The sequence below is a fragment of the Barbus barbus genome (genome assembly GCF_936440315.1).
Source record: "Barbus barbus genome assembly, chromosome: 27".
Lineage (NCBI taxonomy): Eukaryota > Metazoa > Chordata > Actinopteri > Cypriniformes > Cyprinidae > Barbus > Barbus barbus.
Window position 1 is genome coordinate 1,024,982 of NC_136755.1, and position 20,876 is coordinate 1,045,857.

The following is a 20,876-nucleotide window of genomic DNA, read 5'->3' on the forward strand; positions in this document are numbered from 1 at the left end:
AAAAGTCGTAAAGTCGTGACGTATTGTCAAGTATGGTGACCCATACTCGAAATTGGTGCTCTGCGTTTAACCCATCCAAGTGCACACACACAGCAGTGAGTAGTGAACAAATGCGCACACACACACACACACACACACACACACACACACACGGAGCAGTGGGCATTTATGCTGCGGCGCCCGGGGAGCAGTTGGGGGTTCGGTGTCTTGCTCAAGGGCACCTCAGTCGTGGTATTGAGGGTGGAGAGAGCGCTGGACATTCACTCCCCCACCTACAATCCCTGCCGGCCCGAGACTCGAACCCACAACCTTCGGATTACGAGTCTCTAACCATTAGGCCACGACTTCCCACAAATATTATTCAGGTTATCACAATGAATAAAACTGAGAAATGTAAAGTGAATTTTACATACTTTTTTATACAAAGACGTATATAGATATTATTAGAAATAGAGGCAAATACATAAAAAAACTGAACAGTAGAGTAAAACATTAAAGTGAGTGCTATTATGTTTCTGACGAAAAAATAATGATTAAAAAGAAGCATTAAATACATCAGGAACGATGTGCAAATAAACATTAGCTTTGAATATGAGCTTGTTATCAGTCAGTGAAACCGATATTTTCCATGTCTGCAGCATATGGACAACATTTGCAAACAGCCTGAAAGTGCTTTTTGAAGTACCAATCATTTAATAATTTTTAACCACCAAACATTTTTATCTTCGTTCTAAAAGTAAATTAAAAGTCAAATCTAATCAAATCTCTGTACATAAATGGCAATAAGTGCTCAGATGGCCTCTGTATTGTGGTAGTTCTGTTCTGTTAAGGCTCTGTGGAAAATTCCATGTGTGAGCTCAGCCTCCTCGGTAGAGCATGATCTTGTGTTTGTTTGCTAAGAGCAGTATGATGTTGTACTCATAGTCTCCATCGTGGATGCCTGTGTGTCTGAATGCTCCTCCCAGCATGTTGTCCTCCCAGTAATGGTGCCAGTTTCCATCCTCATCAGCACCAAATCCAAACACATTCACCTACATCCAACAGAGCAGACAGGCTTTAAAACTGAAAGCAGTTCCTTTAGATCATCATCATTATTTGTTGATTATTTTATTAGCAGTAGTAATTTCAGCAGCAGTAGCAATAGTAGTAGTATAATTTATTAATTTATTTTAACATTAAACCTTTTTTTCTCATTTACATTTGGTGCTTGGTTGTAAGATCTATCTGTCTGGGTTTTGATAAATCATACCCAATGATAGAAAGATCCATGTTAATCCGTGTTTATTAGATCATATAAAATAATGACTGTAATGATCTGACATATGACAACATATGTGACTCTGGACCACAAAACCAGTCATAAGGGTCAATTTTCTGAATCATCATCTGAAAGCTGAATAAATAATCTTTCCATTGATGTATGGAAAGGACAATATTTGGCTGAGATGCAACTATTTGAAAATCTGGAATCTGAGGGTGCAAAAATAAATCTAAATATTGAGAAAATTGCCTTTAAAGTTGTTCAAATGAAGTTCTTAGCAATGCATATTACTAATCAAAAATGAAGTTTTGATATATTTATGGTAGGAAATTTACTAAATATCTTCATGGAATATGATCTTTACTTAATATCCATCCATCCATCCATCTTCTTCCGCTTATCCGGGGCCGGGTCGCGGGGGCAGCAGTCTAAGCAGAGATGCCCAGACTTCCCTCTCCCTAGACACTTCCTCCAGCTCTTGGGCAAACCACCCTTTTCCGACTGAGGACCATGGCCTCGGATTTGGAGGTGCTGATTCTCATCCCAGCCGCTTCACACTCGGCTGCAAACCGTCCCAGTGACCCATACAATGTATTTTTGGTTATTGCTACAAATATACCTGTGCTACTTATGACTGCTTTTGTGCTCCAGGCTCACATACTATATACTTCTCAACACACAGTTGCAACAGAGGGCTGGTTCCACAAGGGGGAGATATTCTCAAGTAGAAACTAAATTTTAGAATGGGAGTGAAAGGAAACTCCTCAAAGCACGGAAAAATATTAAACTGAGTAACAGTGAAGACACTGAAGAAAGAAAAACAATACAACTAAAATTAACATACCTCATCACAAACGTGAATTGCAAACATCAGAGAAAGGAATCCAGTGGATGGATATCTCCCATGACCCTCTAGCCACGAGTCATATACATACTTTATAAAGCTTGGGTTGTAGATTAACACCTGTGAAAAGATCAAGAATCAAATCTCTAAACATAGAAATAAAGAAGAAAAGTAAGAACAGATCAAAACTAGAGTAAAAAAGCCCCCCTTTTTTATTTTTTAATAATAGCACACAATCCACTAACCTTGTCCTTATTGGCTTTGATCCATGACTTGACTGGTACATATGTCCTAAAAGCCAGATAATATCATATTGATTAATAAACAACGCTTCACTGTACTAATTAAATTATTCTGCAGATTTTAACCTCCACTGTATAGCTATATTTTCCCTCTAGAATCTACATATGGTTCAAAAGATGATACAAGAAAAAAAAAAAAAAAAAATATATATATATATATATATATATATATATATATATATATATATATATATATATACACACAGGTCCTTTTAAAAAAATTAGCATATTGTGATAAAGTTCATTATTTTCTGTAATGTACTGATAAACATTAGACTTTCATATATTTTAGATTCATTACAACACAACTGAAGTAGTTCAAGCCTTTTATTGTTTTAATATTGATGATTTTGGCATACAGCTCATGAAAACCCAAAATTCCTATCTCAAAAAATGAGCATATTTCATCCGACCAATAAAAGAAAAGTGTTTTTAATACAAAAGTCAACCTTCAAATAATTATGTTCAGTTATGCACTCAATACTTGGTCGGGAATCCTTTTGCAGAAATGACTGCTTCAATGCGGCGTGGCATGGAGGCAATCAGCCTGTGGCACTGCTGAGGTGTTATGGAGGCCCAGGATGCTTCGATAGCGGCCTTAAGCTCATCCAGAGTGTTGGGTCTTGCGTCTCTCAACTTTCTCTTCACAATATCCCACAGATTCTCTATGGGGTTCAGGTCAGGAGAGTTGGCAGGCCAATTGAGCACAGTAATACCATGGTCAGTAAACCATTTACCAGTGGTTTTGGCACTGTGAGCAGGTGCCAGGTCGTGCTGAAAAATGAAATCTTCATCTCCATAAAACTTTTCAGCAGATGGAAGCATGAAGTGCTCCAAAATCTCCTGATAGCTAGCTGCATTGACCCTGCCCTTGATAAAACACAGTGGACCAACACCAGCATCACTGACTGTGGGTACTTGACACTGGACTTCAGGCATTTTGGCATTTCCCTCTCCCCAGTCTTCCTCCAGACTCTGGCACCTTGATTTCCGAATGACATGCAAAATTAGCTTTCATCCGAAAAAAGTACTTTGGACCACTGAGCAACAGTCCAGTGCCGCTTCTCTGTAGCCCAGGTCAGGCGCTTCTGCCGCTGTTTCTGGTTCAAAAGTGGCTTGACCTGGGGAATGCGGCACCTGTAGCCCATTTCCTGCACACGCCTGTACACGGTGGCTCTGGATGTTTCTACTCCAGACTCAGTCCACTGCTTCCGCAGGTCCCCCAAGGTCTGGAATCGGTCCTTCTCCACAATCTTCCTCAGGGTCCGGTCACCTCTTCTCGTTGTGCTGCGTTTTCTGCCACACTTTTTCCTTCCCACAGACTTCCCACTGAGGTGCCTTGATACAGCACTCTGGGAACAGCCTATTCGTTCAGAAATGTCTTTCTGTGTCTTACCCTCTTGCTTGAGGGTGTCAATGATGGCCTTCTGGACAGCAGTCAGGTCGGCAGTCTTACCCATGATTGCGGTTTTGAGTAATGAACCAGGCTGGGAGTTTTTAAAAGCCTCAGGAATCTTTTGCAGGTGTTTAGAGTTAATTAGTTGATTCAGATGATTAGGTTAATAGCTCGTTTAGAGAACCTTTTCATGATATGCTAATTTTTTGAGATAGGAATTTTGGGTTTTCATGAGCTGTATGCCAAAATCATCAATATTAAAACAATAAAAGGCTTGAACTACTTCAGTTGTGTTGTAATGAATCTAAAATATATGAAAGTCTAATGTTTATCAGTACATTACAGAAAATAATGAACTTTATCACAATATGCTAATTTTTTGAAAAGGACCTGTATATAGATGGTTGAATATATTATATTAGATGAACGCTTGTTACTTTAACGTTGTTAAAGTAGTGTATGTGGTTTACAAGGACTAGGCCTATTTAAATGCATTATGACATGAACATGGTTCTGTTTTTTCATTCTCAGGAAGGTGTGTTAGATCTTAGCAGTGTTCATCTGTGAGCAAAGTGACTATATGGAACAAAGTCACTCCCCCACAGGCCTATACAAAATCACCTTGTTTATGCTTGTAAATATTTATTTTATATGAATAATATATAATTTATGTTATAATGCCTTAAAGGGATACTCCACCCCAAAATGAAAATGTTGTCAATATTCACTTACCCCCATGTCGTCCCAAACCCGTAAAAGCTTTGTTTGTCCTCGGAACACAATTTAAGATATTTTGGATGAAAACCAGGAGGCTTGTGACTGTCCCATTGACTGCATAGTAAATTGCACTGTCAAGGTCCATAAAAGTATAAAAATCTTCGTCAAAATAGTCCATCTGCCATCAGTGGTTTAATCTGAATTTTATGAACCGATGAGAATATTTGGTTACACTTTATTTCGATAGTCCACTTTAGACATGCTTCTAACTATAAGTAACTTTGTAATTACACATCAACTACATTTCAACTAATTCTCATTAAATTGCAACTACATGTCTACTAACTCTGAGTATACTGTTAGGGTAGGTTTAGGGTTAGTAGAATAAGTTGACGAATACTTGCAAAGTTTCTGATAGTTAGTATATTGTATGTTGTGGACCCATCAAAATAAAGTGTTAGAAGATATTAAGCAGACAGTCTACTAATACTCTAATGACTGCTAGTTGACATGTAGTTGCAAAGTTACTTACTGTTAGTAGAATGTCTAAAGTGGACTATCGAAATAAAGTGTTACCGAATAATTTTTCTACGCAAAGAAAATAATGACATTTATTCAACATTTTGTCTCCTCTCTGTCTCTCTGTGTCAGCGTAGCGCCAATTAAAAAAACTTCCTTTTTAGTTTTGTCAGTTATATAAAAGGGAATCAACAAATCACAGACTCTTGTTTTATATTCCAGTTTACAAAACACTTCCTGCACACTAACATTTATTATTATTATTATTATTATTAAGGCTTCAAAAACCAAAACAAGAATATTTATCTAAATTAGCAATACAACCATGACAATATTGTGTTACTTAGTAACATACCAAGCACAGTTCCTGTTGGGCTACAGTCTTGAAGAATTTTGCTTCAACAAAACAAGGGGAGTCTGCGTTTAGCTATTATGCCGCCCACAGTTGGAACCAGCTTCCAGAAGAGATCAGATGTGCTAAAACATTAGCCACATTTAAATCAAGACTCAAAACTCATCTGTTTAACTGTGCATTTGTTGAATGAGCACTGTGCTATATGTCCCAACTGACTGCAATAAATTTTAGGTATAATCATTTTCTTTAAATTTATTTTAAATCATTTTCTATATCATTTTAAAATTCCTTGTTTTTATTATTTTTATTTCCATGTTTTTATTGATTTTAATGTCTATTTCACTTTCTTTTATGTAAAAGCACTTTGAATTAGCACTGTGTATGAAATGTGCTATATAAATAAACTTGCTTTGCCTTGCCTTGCCTTCAACCTTTATTAAACACACCTGATCTGAACCAGGGTTCAAATTAAACTATGAAAAACTGTGGCTCTCAAGGAGCTGAGTTTGGTGCTCACTAAATGATGAATTTCTCACGTCATTCCAAATATCAGATTAATAATTCACTAACTTTGAGATGTCTCGTGTAGTCAGAGCGCTGATGATCCACTCTAGATCCAGAGTTTTAAAGGGAATGAATATAAGACTTGTGGAGTTGTCTAAATCGGTGGCACTCTCTGGATACATCAGGTGATGAGTAGTCTTATAGCCAACATCCTTTTCAAAACCCCGTGTTGGAGCCTGGTTCATTCTGTTAATACACAAATGTGCACACACTTTAAGATCATGTTATAAAGTATTACACAGTTATGTGCATGTCTGTTACAGCAGGAAGGTGTGGCAAATTTATAATAATATATTTCTGCTACATTGCCAGGTCGATTATTTCCCGAATTCTGTTGATTATTGCCGAAATTTCTACATAAAAGATTGCTCAGATTTCCTGACCCACAAATTAAAGTGCGGTATAACATTAATTATAAAAAAATCATGAAATACAGCTTATTGTTTTCATTTTTTTTCATAGGATGTTCTACCCCAATAACTGTAGCAAGTAATGAGCAATCAGATACAGTGATACTGTAAAATGTCCATAAGTGCACAAAACAATTCTTGTTCATACAGAATTCTGGCCTTTCAAAGGACATTTGTGATTCAAAGAAAATTTTGAGAAGCACAAATGTAAGAAGCAAGCAATGTAAGAAGTACATCCAAACACATGTCTTCTCCACAGATTTTCCAGAATTTCCCATTCACGGTTTAGAGACATGATAAATTTGCAAGCATGAATGATTAAAAGCTGGAAATTTCCCACCAAATGGGACCTGAAAGCTCAGAATAATGTATATATAATTATATAATATGGCAGTGCATGAAACATGATACAAAACATTTGTTGGTTGATTTCTTTAAGATTTGGTCAGTTTTATGAACTCTTCAATTCATGGTTATGTCTGTGTGTTTAATCTGCTCAGTTTATTTGCTAGTATTGTCTTTTGTTTATATTCATCAATCATTTAAATTCATTAAGTCATCTAAAATTCTGATTATGAATTTATTTCCACCTCTACCTAAATCTGTATTTCTCTTTGATGTTTGGAAAATAAAAATAAATAAATCTTTACCGTATGACAAAATCACTGGAGTCCATGTAGGACCCATAACGGGACTCCCGAAGATTCCCAGAATTACCGACTACAGAGCATGTTCGACAGCGATCTTGATGCACATCAACATAGCGTTCCTCAGCACGGATCAGATGGAATAATCTGTCCAACACTATGGTTAGATTGGATGGGCTCTTCTCAGCCTGTAGCCACTACACTCAGTATACACAGAAATCACAATATGGAAATGAATAACAAAATCATAAATATTACATTACTAAAAAAAAAAAAATAATACAGAGTAATTACCTAATTAAGTACTTAGTAGTAGCTGTTGTACTTATATGAAAAAAAAAAAATACTTATCATGTAACTAAGTTATGGAAAAGCCTGTAATTACAGTTTGTAATTATGTCAAGTCAATATTATTTGTATAGCGCTTTTAACAATGCAAATTGTGTGGCTTTATATCAGCTTTACAGTATTTAGACGGGGAAATAATTTGTCGAAATAATGTCAGTTTCCTCTGGCCAGACAAAATCAGTAGTTTAAATCTAGGCTAAAGCAGAATCAGATTATGCAAAGGACTCATCTGGTTCCTGTGGTCTTGTCCCGATGGCCGTCTTTTTTGATATTCTAGGTATTATCAAATGGCCAGAGTTTTGAGATTGCAGCGGACGTGAAGGACTATAATGCGATAAGAGCTCACTCAAATACTGAGGTGCCAAACTATTCAGGGCTTTATAGGTAATTAGCAAGATCTTAAAATGTATGCAATGTTTAATAGGGAGCCAGTGCAGTGTTGACAGAACCGGACTAATGTGGTCATACTTCCTGGTTCTAGTAAGAACTCTAGCTGCTGCATTTTGAACCAGTTGGAGTTTGTTTATTAAATGTGCAGAGCAACCACCCAATAAAGCATTATAATAATCTAGCCTCAAGGTCATAAATGCATGAATTAATGTTTCTGCATTTGAAATTGTAACAGGTCGTAATTTAGATATATTTTTAAGATGGAAAATGCAGTTTGACAAATGCTAGAAACATGTTTTTCGAAGGAAAGATTGCAATCAAAAAGTACGGCTAGGTTCCTAACTGATGATGAAGAATTTACAGAGCAGTCATCAAGTATTAGACGGTGATCTAGGTTATTGCATGCAAAAGTTTTTGGTCTAATAACACCTCTGTTTTTAGCAGTAATTTAGCAGTAAGAAATTGCTAGTCATCCAGTTTTTGATATCAACTATACATTCCGTTAGTTTTGCAAATTGGTAAGTTTCATCAAGTCGCGAAGAAATATAGAGCCGGGTATCATCAGCATAACAGTGAAAGCTAACACCATGTTTCCTAATGATATCTCCCAAGGGTAACATGTAAAGCATGAAAAGTAAGGGGCCAAGTACTGAGCCTTGAGGTACTCCATACTGCACTTGTGATTGGTATGATACCTGTTCATTTACTGCCACAAATTGATGGTGGTCAGATAAGTACGATTTGAACCATGCCATTGACCTTCCTCTAATGCCAACACAATTTTCTAGTCTATTTAAAAGAATGTTGTGGTCGATAGTGTCAAACGCGGCGCTAAGATCCAGTAGCACTAATAGAGAGATACAACCACGATCAGATGATAAAAGCAGGTCGTTTGTAACTCTAATGAGAGCAGTCTTAGTACTATCATATAGTCTAAAACCTGACTGGAAATCCTCACATATATAATTTTTCTCTAAGAAGGAACATAATTCAAATCAAATCAAATCAAATCACTTTTATTGTCACATCACCACAGCACGTGTGCCTTCGTGAGTGAAATTCTTGAGAGCGTGCTCCAGACACTGCAGAAACAATTTACATATAGACAATTTACATATAAACAATTTACATATAGACATTACCATACATACGTACAGACTTATACAGATGACAATGTGTAATATACACATACATACTGGACTTAATGACTACAGACCTGTCGCACTCACGTCTGTGGTCATGAAGTCACTTGAGAGACTGGTCCTGGCCTACCTGAAGGACATCACTAGACCCTTGCTGGATCCTCTTCAGTTTGCCTACAGAGCAAACAGGTCTGTGGATGACGCTGTCAATATGGGACTGCATTACATCCTGCAACACCTCGACAAACCTGGGAATTATGCAAGGATCTTATTTGTGGACTTCAGCTCGGCCTTCAATACCATCATACCTGACCTTCTCTCAGACAAACTGAGACAGCTCTCTGTGCCCTCCTCCATCTGTCAGTGGATCACCAGCTTCCTGACAGACAGGCAGCAGCTAGTGAGGCTGGGCAAACTCACATCCAGGACTCTCACCATCAGCACTGGCGCCCCTCAGGGTTGCGTTCTCTCCCCACTGCTCTTCTCGCTCTACACGAATGACTGCACATCAAAGGACCCCTCTGTCAAGCTCCTGAAGTTTGCGGACGACACTACAGTCATAGGCCTCATCAAGGACGGTGACGAGTCTGCTTACAGACAGGAGGTTGAGCAGCTGGCTGTCTGGTGCAGCCTTAACAACCTGGAGCTGAACACGCTCAAAACTGTGGAGATGATAGTGGACTTCAGGAGAAACCCCCCTGCTCTCCCCCCACTCACCATCATGAACAGCACTGTGACTTCAGTAGAGTCATTCAGATTCCTGGGCACCACCATCTCCCAGGACCTGAAGTGGGACAATCACATTGACTCTATTGCGAAAAAGGCCCAGCAGAGGCTGTATTTCCTCCGCCAGCTAAGGAAGTTCAACCTGCCTCAGGAGCTGCTGAAACAGTTCTACTCTGCAATCATCGAGTCTGTCCTATGTTCTTCTATAACTGTTTGGTTTGGTTCAGCTACCAAAACAGACATCAGAAGACTACAACGGACAGTTAGGACTGCTGAGAGGATTATCGGTGCCCCTCTGCCCAGCCTCCAAGAACTTTACACCTCCAGAGTGAGGAAAAGGGCTAAGAAAGTCACTCTGGACCCCTCACACCCAGCTCACTCTCTCTTTGTACTGTTGCCCTCTGGCCGGCGCTACAGATCACTGAGTACCAGAACAGCCAGACACAAGAACAGTTTTTTCCCCCAGGCCGTATCCCACCTGAACAACACATAACACACCCCGGTACTGTACATCTGTAAATAACCCATCAAACCCTCATCTGTACATAGGACACATGCACATTCACAGTTCTGTCTATGGTCATGTCTCTTTTCTGTATATTTTTATTTTTATTACTATTGTTATCCTTAATTATTGTATATTCTCTTCATTAGTGTTCTTTATCACCTTAATTATATGTTGTCTGCACTATGTTTGTACTTTCTGTACTGGAAGCTCATAACACCAAGACAAATTCCTTGTGTGTGCAAACACACTTGGCAATAAAGCTCTTTCTGATTCTGATAAACTCAGTACACATAGTGTACTATTAGACAGACATACAGTTACCGATACACATTATACACAGTATGTAGTACACATTCTACGTTATATACACACAGTAATATGCGAAGATGCAGCAGATTATATATAAACCGGATGTGCAAATGTCATGGATGTGCATTGGATGGTATCCAGTGCTGGCAAAAAGATTGTTGTATTTGTGCAGTAGTGTACTGGTAGTCCAGTTTGAACTGTATTGGAATTAAAGTGCAGTGCGTGGTATATTGTAAAGTGGGAGTGTGCTGTAGGGTGTATTAGTTTTTACTGTTCATTAGCCTGATAGCCTGAGGAAAAAAGCTATCCCTCAGTCGGCTAGTGCGGGATCGGATGCTGCGGAGACGTCTTCCTGAGGGCAGCAGAGAGAGCAGTCTGTGGGACGGGTGGCTGGAGTCATTGATGATCCTCCGGGCTTTCTTTATACACCGCCTGGTGTAGATGTCCTGGAGGGAGGGAAGCTCACCTCCAACAATGTGACGGGCAGTTCGCACGACCCTTTGCAGAGCTTTGCGGTTGCCAGCAGTGCTGTTTCCAAACCAGGCGGTGATGCAGCCTGTCAGGATGCTCTCCACAGTGCAGGTGTAGAATGATCTGAGGATGCTGGGGCTCATTCCAAACTTCCTCAGCCGTCTCAGGAAGAAGAGGCGTTGGTGTGTCTTCTTCAGCACTGCCTCTGTATGAGCGGACCATGTGAGATCCTCAGTGATGTGAACACCGAGGAATTTGAAGCTGTTTACTCGCTCCACAGGTGTCATGTCGATGGTGATGGGTGTGTGTTCTCTGCTCTGTCTCCTGAAATCCACCACCAGCTCCTTGGTCTTGTCGATGTTGAGTGAGAGGTGGTTCTCTTGACACCATTTAGTCAGGGTTCTCACCTCCTCTCTGTAGGCCGTCTCATCGTTGTCAGTGATCAGGCCTATCACCGTTGTGTCGTCAGCATATTTGACGATGACGTTGGAGCTGTGTGTTGCTGTACAGTCATGTGTGTACAGGGAGTACAGGAGTGGGCTGAGGACGCAGCCCTGAGGAGCACCAGTGTTGAGGGTCAGCGGGGATGAAGTGTTGTTGCCCATTCTGACCACCTGACATCTGCCTGTCAGGAAGTCCAGGATCCAGCTGCACAGAGATCCGTTTAGTCCCAGAGTCTGGAGCTTCTCAACCAGTGTGGCAGGCACTATGGTATTGAATGCTGAGCTGTAGTCCACAAACAGCATTCTCACATAGGTGTTCTTATTTTCCAGGTGGGAGAGAGCAGTGTGCAGGGTGAAGGCAATAGCATCGTCTGTGGAACGGTTTCTGCGATATTCTGCGATAATTGTGATGATACTACCTTTTCTAATATCTTTGACAGAAAAGGGAGATTCGAGATCGGTCTGTAATTAATTAAATATTTGGGGTCAAGCTTAATAACAGCCAGTTTGAAGGTTTTTGGAACATATCCTAATGACAATGGTGAGTTAATAATGTTCAGAAGAGGATCTATTACTTCTGGAAGCACCTCTTTTAGGAGCTTAGATTTTAACAAGGTCTACAATACAGGTTGTTGGTTTAGATGATTTAACAAGTTTATACAATTCTTAATTTCCAATAGAAGAGAATGAGTGGAATTGTTCCTCAGGGGATCTATAGTGCACTATCTGATGTGATACTGTGGCTGACAGCTGCATAGTTACAATTTTATCTCTAATAGTTTTGATCTATCAATAGTTCACTATTGTGCTGCTGGGTAATGTCTGCACCTGCTGATGTTATATTTTTTGTAAATTTAGCCACTGCATTAAATAAATACTTGGGGTTGTGTTTGTTTTCTTCTAAAAGAGACGTAAAGTAAGCAGATCTAGCAGTTTTTAATGCCTTTCTGTAGGATAGGGTTCTTTCCAGCCAAGCAATACGAAATACCTCTAATTTTGTTTTTCTCCAGCTGCGCTCCATTTTCCGGGCTGCTCTCTTTAGGGCCTGAGTGTGCTCATTATACCACGGTGTTGGACTCTTTTCCTTAATCTTCCTTAAGCGTAAAGGGGCAACCGTAAGTCAATAGTTTCTGTTACATCATTAGATTTTTCAAAAGTTGTTCTTAGCTATTGGATATGCTGAGGAATTGAGATAAGTCAGGAAGATTATTTATAAAGTAGTCTTTTATGGTAGAAGTGATGGTTCTACCACATTTGTAACAAGAAGTTGGCTTTACAGCTTTAGCTATATGGAATATACACGAAACTAGATAATGATCTGAGATATCATCGCTCTGCTGCAATATTTAAACGCCACTGACATCAATTCCATATGACAGTATTAAATCTAGAGTATGATTTCGACAATGAGTAGGTCCTGAAACGTTTAGCACCAATGGAGTTTAGAATAAATGCTGATCCCAAGGAATCTCTTTCATTATCAACATGGATATTAAAATCACCAGCAATAAGGACTTTATCTGCAGCCAGCACTACCTCAGATAGAAAATCAGCAAATTCTTTAATTAAGTCTGTATGGTGCCCTGGTGGCCTGTATACAGTAGCCAGTACAAACCTCACGTGGGATTTATGATTAATACTTGTTTCTTTGGATAACGTTATATGAAGCACCATCGACCGAATTATACTTGAAACCCGACCTCTGAGAAATCCTGAAACTATTGCTATTAATTGTAGCAACGCCTCCCCCTTTACCTTTTGGACACGGTTCATGTTTGTAACAGTAATCTTGGGGTGTAGACTCATATAAAGTAATGCAGTCATTTGGTTTTAGCCAGGTTTCTTTCAAACAAAGCACATCTAGTTTATAGTCAGTGATCATGTCATTTACAAAAAGTGCTTTTGTAGAAAGTGATCTAATATTCAATAAGCCAAGCGTTATCATTTGTTTATGTGTATTGTATCTGTTTTTTATTTGTTGAACATCAGTTAAATTGTTACTCTTACTTTGGTTTGGATGAAATCATTGTTGCTCTCAGTGAGGACTTAAAATTGGAGCGAGGTTTATGCAAGTAAAGATCCTAATAGTTCTTATGATGCTTTTTTGTCTATATTAATCGAAAAATACGAAAAACATTGTCTGTTTAAGAAGACTGTATTGAAGCAAAAAAATTAGGATAAACCATGGATTACTAAGGGAATAGAGAAAGCATGTAAAAAGAAAAATTCATTATATAGGAAATGTATAGCAACTATACAAGCGGAAAATAAATACAAGATATATAAAAATAAATTAATAAGTATTATAAGATTTAGTAAAAATGACTATTATAATAAGTTATTGGACAAGCATAAGAATAATTTAATTAATACAGGCTGATTTGTGACTGCGTGTTTTGAGTTTGAGCTCCATCAAGTTGATTCTTTATCGTCTATTTTCTATCTTAAAAACAATTTTATACACTATCATTTTCATTTCTATAACGTGTGAATATATCCCCTATAGCATTCTAAAACAAAACCAATCAGAGCGCCTTGCTATCACTAGTTTTATTTTGATTTCTTAAGTCTGCTATTAGTTTATAGCCCGTTAGCATCGGCAGCGTGGCTGCCACTAATCTCACTTAGATTGCTAATACTCTATTCACACACATTACCATTGTTTCACTGTTACTTGCTTAAATGGCGGATTTGTGTCTACCTTTGAGTGCAGGTGAGGACACATTTGAGCTGAATTCGGTGCAGCTGGAGGCCGTGGAGAAGCAGGCCCAGCTGAGAGAGCGGAGAGTATTGTGTAATTTAGCAGAATAAAATAAAGAAATGTTATTATCTTACTAAAAAGAGAACGTAAATCATGGAAGCAATCAATATATTGGATAATGTGTTCAATTAAGTCTAAAACTGAATATCTGCATATAGACTATGAGTTTACATGAGCAGAGGTTGAAAGTTCCAGAACAAAATGCCAGGTGAGGACATCAAGGACATTGAGAAGAATGAAATCACCTCCAACCAATTGGAGGCCAGATATTTTAAAAAGGGCAGCTTCAGCAATATTCCACCATTAGATAACGGACTGAGAGGACTGCAAAATAATGGTGGCAGGCCAAATAAGATATGGCCAATAAAAAAATAGAAAGCGCCAACCTTGATAAATTGTTGATAGTTAGAGGGTATAAAATGTGGCATCTGAACAAACAAAGACTAGAGAGACGGTGGATGTGGCGGCTGTCTTTCTCGGCTTTGTTACTCTGTGTAATAAAGTCTTCCTTTGGCACCTGAAACTCTGCTATTTTGAGCCTCTCTGACTGCACTGACTTGGACCCAGACAAGCAACAACCTCTCTGGGCCACGACATAAACTTGGCGTCACGAACAGGATTGGACTGAGGTCTGGCGTCCTGGAGGGCCGTTGCGGGCGAGGGGCCCGGTTGGCACGCAAACGAATGAGAAATTAAAGGCCTAAAAAAAAGGTAAGCAATTTTTGCTTACACATATTGGATATAAGATTGTTTGCGTGGCTGACTAGGGTCACGCCTGTGATGGTAATCTAGGACAGGGCCTCACCAATCAACAAATTTAAGAATGTTTAACATAAAATAAGTGAGTATAGATTGATGAGTTTCAGATGTCAAAGGATACGCCCATTAGTAGAGTAGAGGAAAAACACAAGAGGTGTTAAGTAGATTAGATTAAGGTATTAGAGTAGTAGATGTCCAAGAGGGACATAAAACCCGTAGGGACGGGTATTAGAGTAGTAGATGTCCAAGAGGGACATAAACCCATAGGGACGGGTATTGAGTAGTAGATGTCCAATAGGGACATAAACCCGTAGGGACAGGTATTGAGTAGTAGATGTCCAAGAAGGGCATAAAACCCGTAGGGACGGGCATTAAGTAGTAGATGTCCAAGAGGGACATAAAACCCGTAGGGACGGGTATTAGAGTAGTAGATGTCCAAGAGGGACATAAACCCATGGGACGGGTATTGAGTAGTAGATGTCCAAGAAGGACATAAAACCCGTAGGGATGGGTATTAAGTAGTAGATGTCCAAGAAGGGTATAAAACCCGTAGGGACAGGTATTAAGTAGTAGATGTCCAAGAGGGACATAAACCCAGGGACGGGTGTCTGCAGATTTAACTGTTAGTCTTTGTTATCTGTGAGTGTTGATACACTGAAGCTTTGAATGTATGCTTGAATCACTAACCCTGCTAGCAATATTGCGCTGTTATTGCTGGAAACATATAAATATGTAAATACTATTTGGTAGAACTAGAAAGAAAGAACCAGTGTAAATAATTGTAAATGTGTTGAAGAAGAAAGTAAACTGAATGGAGTATGTTAATGGAATTATAAGAGTTGAAAGAACAAAAAATACTCCAAGAAATTGGCTTTGTCGATTGTTTGGACATTCTCCAAAGTGTCAACGCTGTGATCCAAACCGTGAAACTCAATTGTTATTAAAAGAAAAAGAATTGGTTGTTTTTTGTAAAAAGAAAAGAGACAGATTGAGCATTTGACTTCTCTCTGTTGAGTGAGAGAAACAGGAGGAGAAAAAAGGTGGAGGCCGGCTGTGTGCATGTGTGAGGGAGTGTATGAGCATATCGTGGGTGAAAAGATACATGAACTGACTGTGTGTGTGTATGAGCTCGAGCAGAGTGTAAGGCTGTGTGAAAGTAGTGAAAAGGGAAGCAATGAGAGCGAAGGAGGAAGGAATAAAAAGGAGATTTGCCATTATTTTGTGCCTGTCTCATCCAAAATAGAATGAAATGAACAGAGAAAAAGAAACACATGGTAAAATCAAATTAATGGGACAGTGAAAGGGAAAAACAGTTTCAGGAGGCTTTGATTAAAACAAAAGGAATCCACAACCATTTTTGGTTGAAATCAACTTTTGTTGATTTGGATGGACAGGTACAAAAGTTGACAGAATTCAAGAAAAAAAAAATTCTTAGAAAATTTATTAAAATTACAAATTTGAGAGAAAAATCAATTGAATGGCCAGGAATACCCTGGGAAGATGTGGTGTACAAACATATAACAATTCGACAAGTGACAACTAATTTGTTTAGGCTCTGTGCTCCAACATCTTCCCAATTGGAAAATACATTAAGTGTAATTGATATCCCAGTCGAACCAGTTGTGGCACCCTATCTTAAGACCAACTGTACAAACCAGTGGACAGTGCTCGAAAGAGGTGTTACAATTCTTGGTGATGTCCATCTTAGAGTGTTGGCTGACACAAGAGAAGTAAGTTGGACATCTAGAGTTCTGTTCACATCACAAGAGACAGGAAATGCACAGCCACTCCATGTGACTGGCAGAACCTTGAGAAGTTTACTGGTGACAATTGAGCAAAAATGTCAGCCTCAGTGGGTGGAAATTCATAAGGATCAGGAAAGAGCAGAGTCATCGCAGTTTGAAATGTTAAGAACGATAGATAATTAATAAAAAAATAAAATAAATTAAAAAAAAAATAATAAGAAAGAAAAGTAAAATGACAGAGGTTGAAGTAAAGAGGAAAAAGAAACGGGGAAAAAGGGGTAGAAATCTTCTAACAATGCAGGAGAAAAGTTTATTGATTGATTATATGGAACCCTTAAATCCAATGTGGTGTACAAGAGACGAATTGAGCATCAGTATATTCAAGATAAAAGAGTTTTGCATAGAATTAATGCCATCTCTCACTTACTCAATTTGGGCAGGAGGACTGACGGCTACAGGTCACAAATTTCATGAGAAGAGACTGTGGAGTTTTGAAGCTTTCAGCTTGGGTGAAAGCATCATTTGGACAAAAAACTATCTTCAGATAAAAGAATCAAAAAGCATTGGGTTACCCTTTAAATTATTAACCAGAAAACACATTGTGATTATTTTGAAATATTTGAGACAAACCAACCAGATTCTATAAATAAGGTAATAAGTCCTCAGCTCAGTAAAAGTCCAGGTGTAATCAGGGGTCGGATACTTTTAGTGGTCCTCGTCTGATGAGCTTGGTGAAGACTAGCTATTAAATTTAAATCACTGGGATTAGAGAGGTAAATCACCTAATAAAAAGAGAAATAATTAAATTAAAACAATTTACCAAGCAAATAGATAATTGAAATTTCACAATGTTTACTCCAGTAGAGGCATTGGCCCCTGAGAATCCAGTATGTAAAGAAACAATAAGGGAACTCTCAAAGAGATGGGCAGAGAGAACAAAGAAATTGGCTACTAAGTGGCCGATGGAAGGAACATTTAATGTGGCTATGTGTAGAGAAATGGAGGTTTGGATTAAAAATCACAAGACCAATGATAAATCCAAAAAGCGAAATGACAAAAGGGAACATGAATTAGGGGTGTTGACTTTATTTAAACAACATGGGATCAAATTAATAAAATTGGAGAGGGAAAGTAAAAAGAATGACTTAAAAGAAGAAAGACCACCTCCGTATGCTCCTTGCTGTGAGCGGGTTGTTAACCAGATGCCTTTATTACAGGGAAAAATAGATATAAAGGGACCCATAGAATTTGAGGGGTATGTACATGACACTAATCCAGAAGAAGAAATAGATGAGCAGAGCTGCACAGAACCATTGCCATTAGACAATAGGGAGGAAAAACATGCTCACAGGGCCGTGGAGGAGGGACGGTGAACATCCACACCATTGCCACAATCCAGACGAGAGAAAGAGAAAACAACCTACAGAGAGGAGCCAAGGGTTGAAAAAAGAGGAACCAGGAACTACAAAGAGAAAAAGAAATCAGGTGAGCCTCTCACACATCATCATCTTTCAGTAATGCTAGAAGAATTGGCAGAATGCCACTAGCAAGTGACATCAGCTGGTAGAGGCAGGGAGAGCTGTAAAGAAGAAGAGTCTGATTAATCATCTGAAGGAGGAGTGCCCTCTGCTACCTCAATCCAGGAAGAACTGGCACAGATGGAGGGAAGCTGCAACAGGACAAGAGAAAAGTTCAAGCAAGCTATCGACATGACAAGAGAGGAATATGATCAAGTAGAGAGATCACTACAACAAGACCTGGATGAATTGATGCACCTTCAATCAATGCGACCTTACTCAAGTCCACATTACCCTGTCCAGCGGAAGCAGTACAAGCAAGTAGCTGGGACACTGATCATGCAAGATATAGAGCCTCCAGGTAACCAATTCAAGAACAAAGACAGAGAAAAGAAGAAGAATACAGATCAACAAGAACAGCAAGAGAAGCTGAGAATGCTGAAACAAGGTATGAGTGTCCTATCCTTATCAAACAAGGGCATGCTCAATAAATACCTTGGGCAGGACAAGACTTGGACTCTTTAGTCTCCCGCCTCCCAGATATCCATGAAGGAGCTGGAAAATGGATCAAAACAGTGGAAGAAGAAACAACAGGAAAGCTTTTGGCCCTAGGTGACATCAAAGCCTTGCTTGCAAAGTGCCTAGGAGCCTCCAAGATGAATGACATCCTCAAGCAGTCTGGCCTTCTTCATGCAGTGGACAGGCCTGGAGCAGATGGAATTTCTTTTGACAAACATCGACATGACATTTGGAAGGTACTGAGAGCTGAATATCCGATGCAAACTGACCCAAGCTGCCTGAAGGGGGAGCCAATGGGGGAAGCTGAGAATCCTACCACTTACTTCCAGAAACAACTGAGACGATGGAAAGAAGAATTGGAAAGAGATCCAGAGCAAGATAGAGTACTGACAGCACTCTTCAGAACTGCAATTGTGGAAGCCATGCCTGCATCAGTAAAGCTGAAACTGGAAGATGTGGTAGGTCTGAATTCAAAGTCACACAAAGAATTCAGAGACCATGTGGTTCATGCTGTGGAACAATACAGAAAGCAAGAACTAAAGATGAGAAACCAAGAAAAAGAGCTGCAAAGAAAATTGACTCAGATGCAACTTGAAGAATTACTCAACAAGAAGAAAAAGATTCAAGCAGTACAAAAAGAAGACGCCTCAGCTGTTATGGCACCTGTCAATACTTCAGTGCCTGTCAATCCACCAACACCAATGAATGTGGCTGCACCAGCAAATCAGATTGTGACAGCACAGGCGCCACCTGCTGGACCAAGCAATGTACCACAAGGACAACCACCAGTGGTCATATATCTCAAGCCAGAGCAAGCAAACAACAGGAACTGGAACAAACAACAACAAGGAGGACGTGGCAGAGGCAAGTTCAACAACAACCAACAGAAACCAGGAATATGTTGGGGGTGCAATCAGTCTGGGCACCTCAGCAGCGAGTGTCACATCAATCCTTGTCCACAGAACCTGCCAATGACACCAGGAGTCAATTATGGACAACAACCAGTGCAGACCCAAGCTCAGGGCCCTGTCAACCCATGGCGTGGTCCTGATCAAGGTTACTAGGGCTGCCCGGAGAATCCTGATGGGAGGAATCAGCTTCCAATGATATCTTCTGATGCCGATCAAGAACCAATGTTGCGAGTTAATATCGAAGGAAAGCCAATAACTCTCATGCTTGACACAGGGGCTTCATAATCCTGTTTAAATCCAAGATATGCCTCGCACCTCCCCATGTCTGGAAAATATATAAAGACAGTAGGATTTTCGGGGGTAACTCAGCTACTTCCTATGACAGCCCCTGTGAGCATAAGCTTAGAAGACACTGAAATAAGATTACCAATTTTAGTTTCAGAACATACACCTGTCAATTTATTGGGTAGGGATGCCATATGTAAATTGAAAATGCAAATATGGTATACTCCAGATGGAATTTATATAAATGATAGGGCAGTGAAGCAAATTAATCTTACAGAATTACAACAAACACAAGAGCCATGTGCTAACATATTAGGTGAGTTGAAAGAAGATGTAGAAAAAACACTTAGCAAATGGGGAAGATACATAAGAGAACAACTTTGTGAACCAAGTCTACCAAAAATGTAGAAAAAACACTTACCAAGAAGGGAAGGTCCATATACAGTTGAAAGAGCAACCCCAACAGCAGTACAGGTAGAAGGTAGTACAACTTGGTATCATTTAAAATCACTGCACTAGAGTAGCCAGACTGAGACCCATACGACGAGAAGAACAGAAAGAAGGACAAATAGAAAGTGATGAAGAAGAAGGAAATGAGCAAGTAGAAGAAGGAAATGAGCAAGTAGGAGAAGGAAATGAGCAAGTAGGAGAAGGAAATTATCAAGTAGCAGAAGGAAATTATCAAGTAGAAGAAGGAAATGAGCAAGTAGGAGAAGGAAATGAGCAAGTAGAACCTCCTGCAAGAGAGCAGAGTCCTGAAGTTTATGAGACTGAGGAGGGAGAAGATGGTACGGTTAATGAACCTCATTACCCTTTGAAACCAGAAGCTGTAGAAGGAATACAAAAGACAATTGATGGATTAATGGCAGCAAGAGTACTCATTGAAACTAATAGCCATAGTAACACTCCAATATTGCCAGTAGCTAAAGCAGATAAATTAAAATGGCGTCTGGTACATGATCTGAGAGCAGTGAATGAGATTGTGGAGGACTGGCCTGCTGAGGTTTCAAATCCAAATACGCTGTTA

At 39.3% G+C, this 20,876-nt stretch overlaps 1 protein-coding gene across 1 annotated transcript; it reads right to left on the reverse strand.

Moving 5' to 3' along the window:
- Window positions 1-857: 857 nt before the first annotated feature.
- On the reverse strand, window positions 858-16,575 carry LOC306847016 (CMP-N-acetylneuraminate-beta-galactosamide-alpha-2,3-sialyltransferase 1-like; the record flags this gene model as incomplete). The annotated part of the gene is made up of 6 exons (XM_079380749.1): window positions 858-1,031; window positions 2,106-2,225; window positions 2,351-2,396; window positions 5,965-6,144; window positions 7,019-7,212; window positions 16,528-16,575. 6 exons carry the CDS (start codon window positions 16,573-16,575, stop codon window positions 858-860), a joined length of 762 nt encoding a protein of 253 aa, XP_079236875.1.
- Between the last annotated feature and the right edge of the window lie 4,301 nt (window positions 16,576-20,876).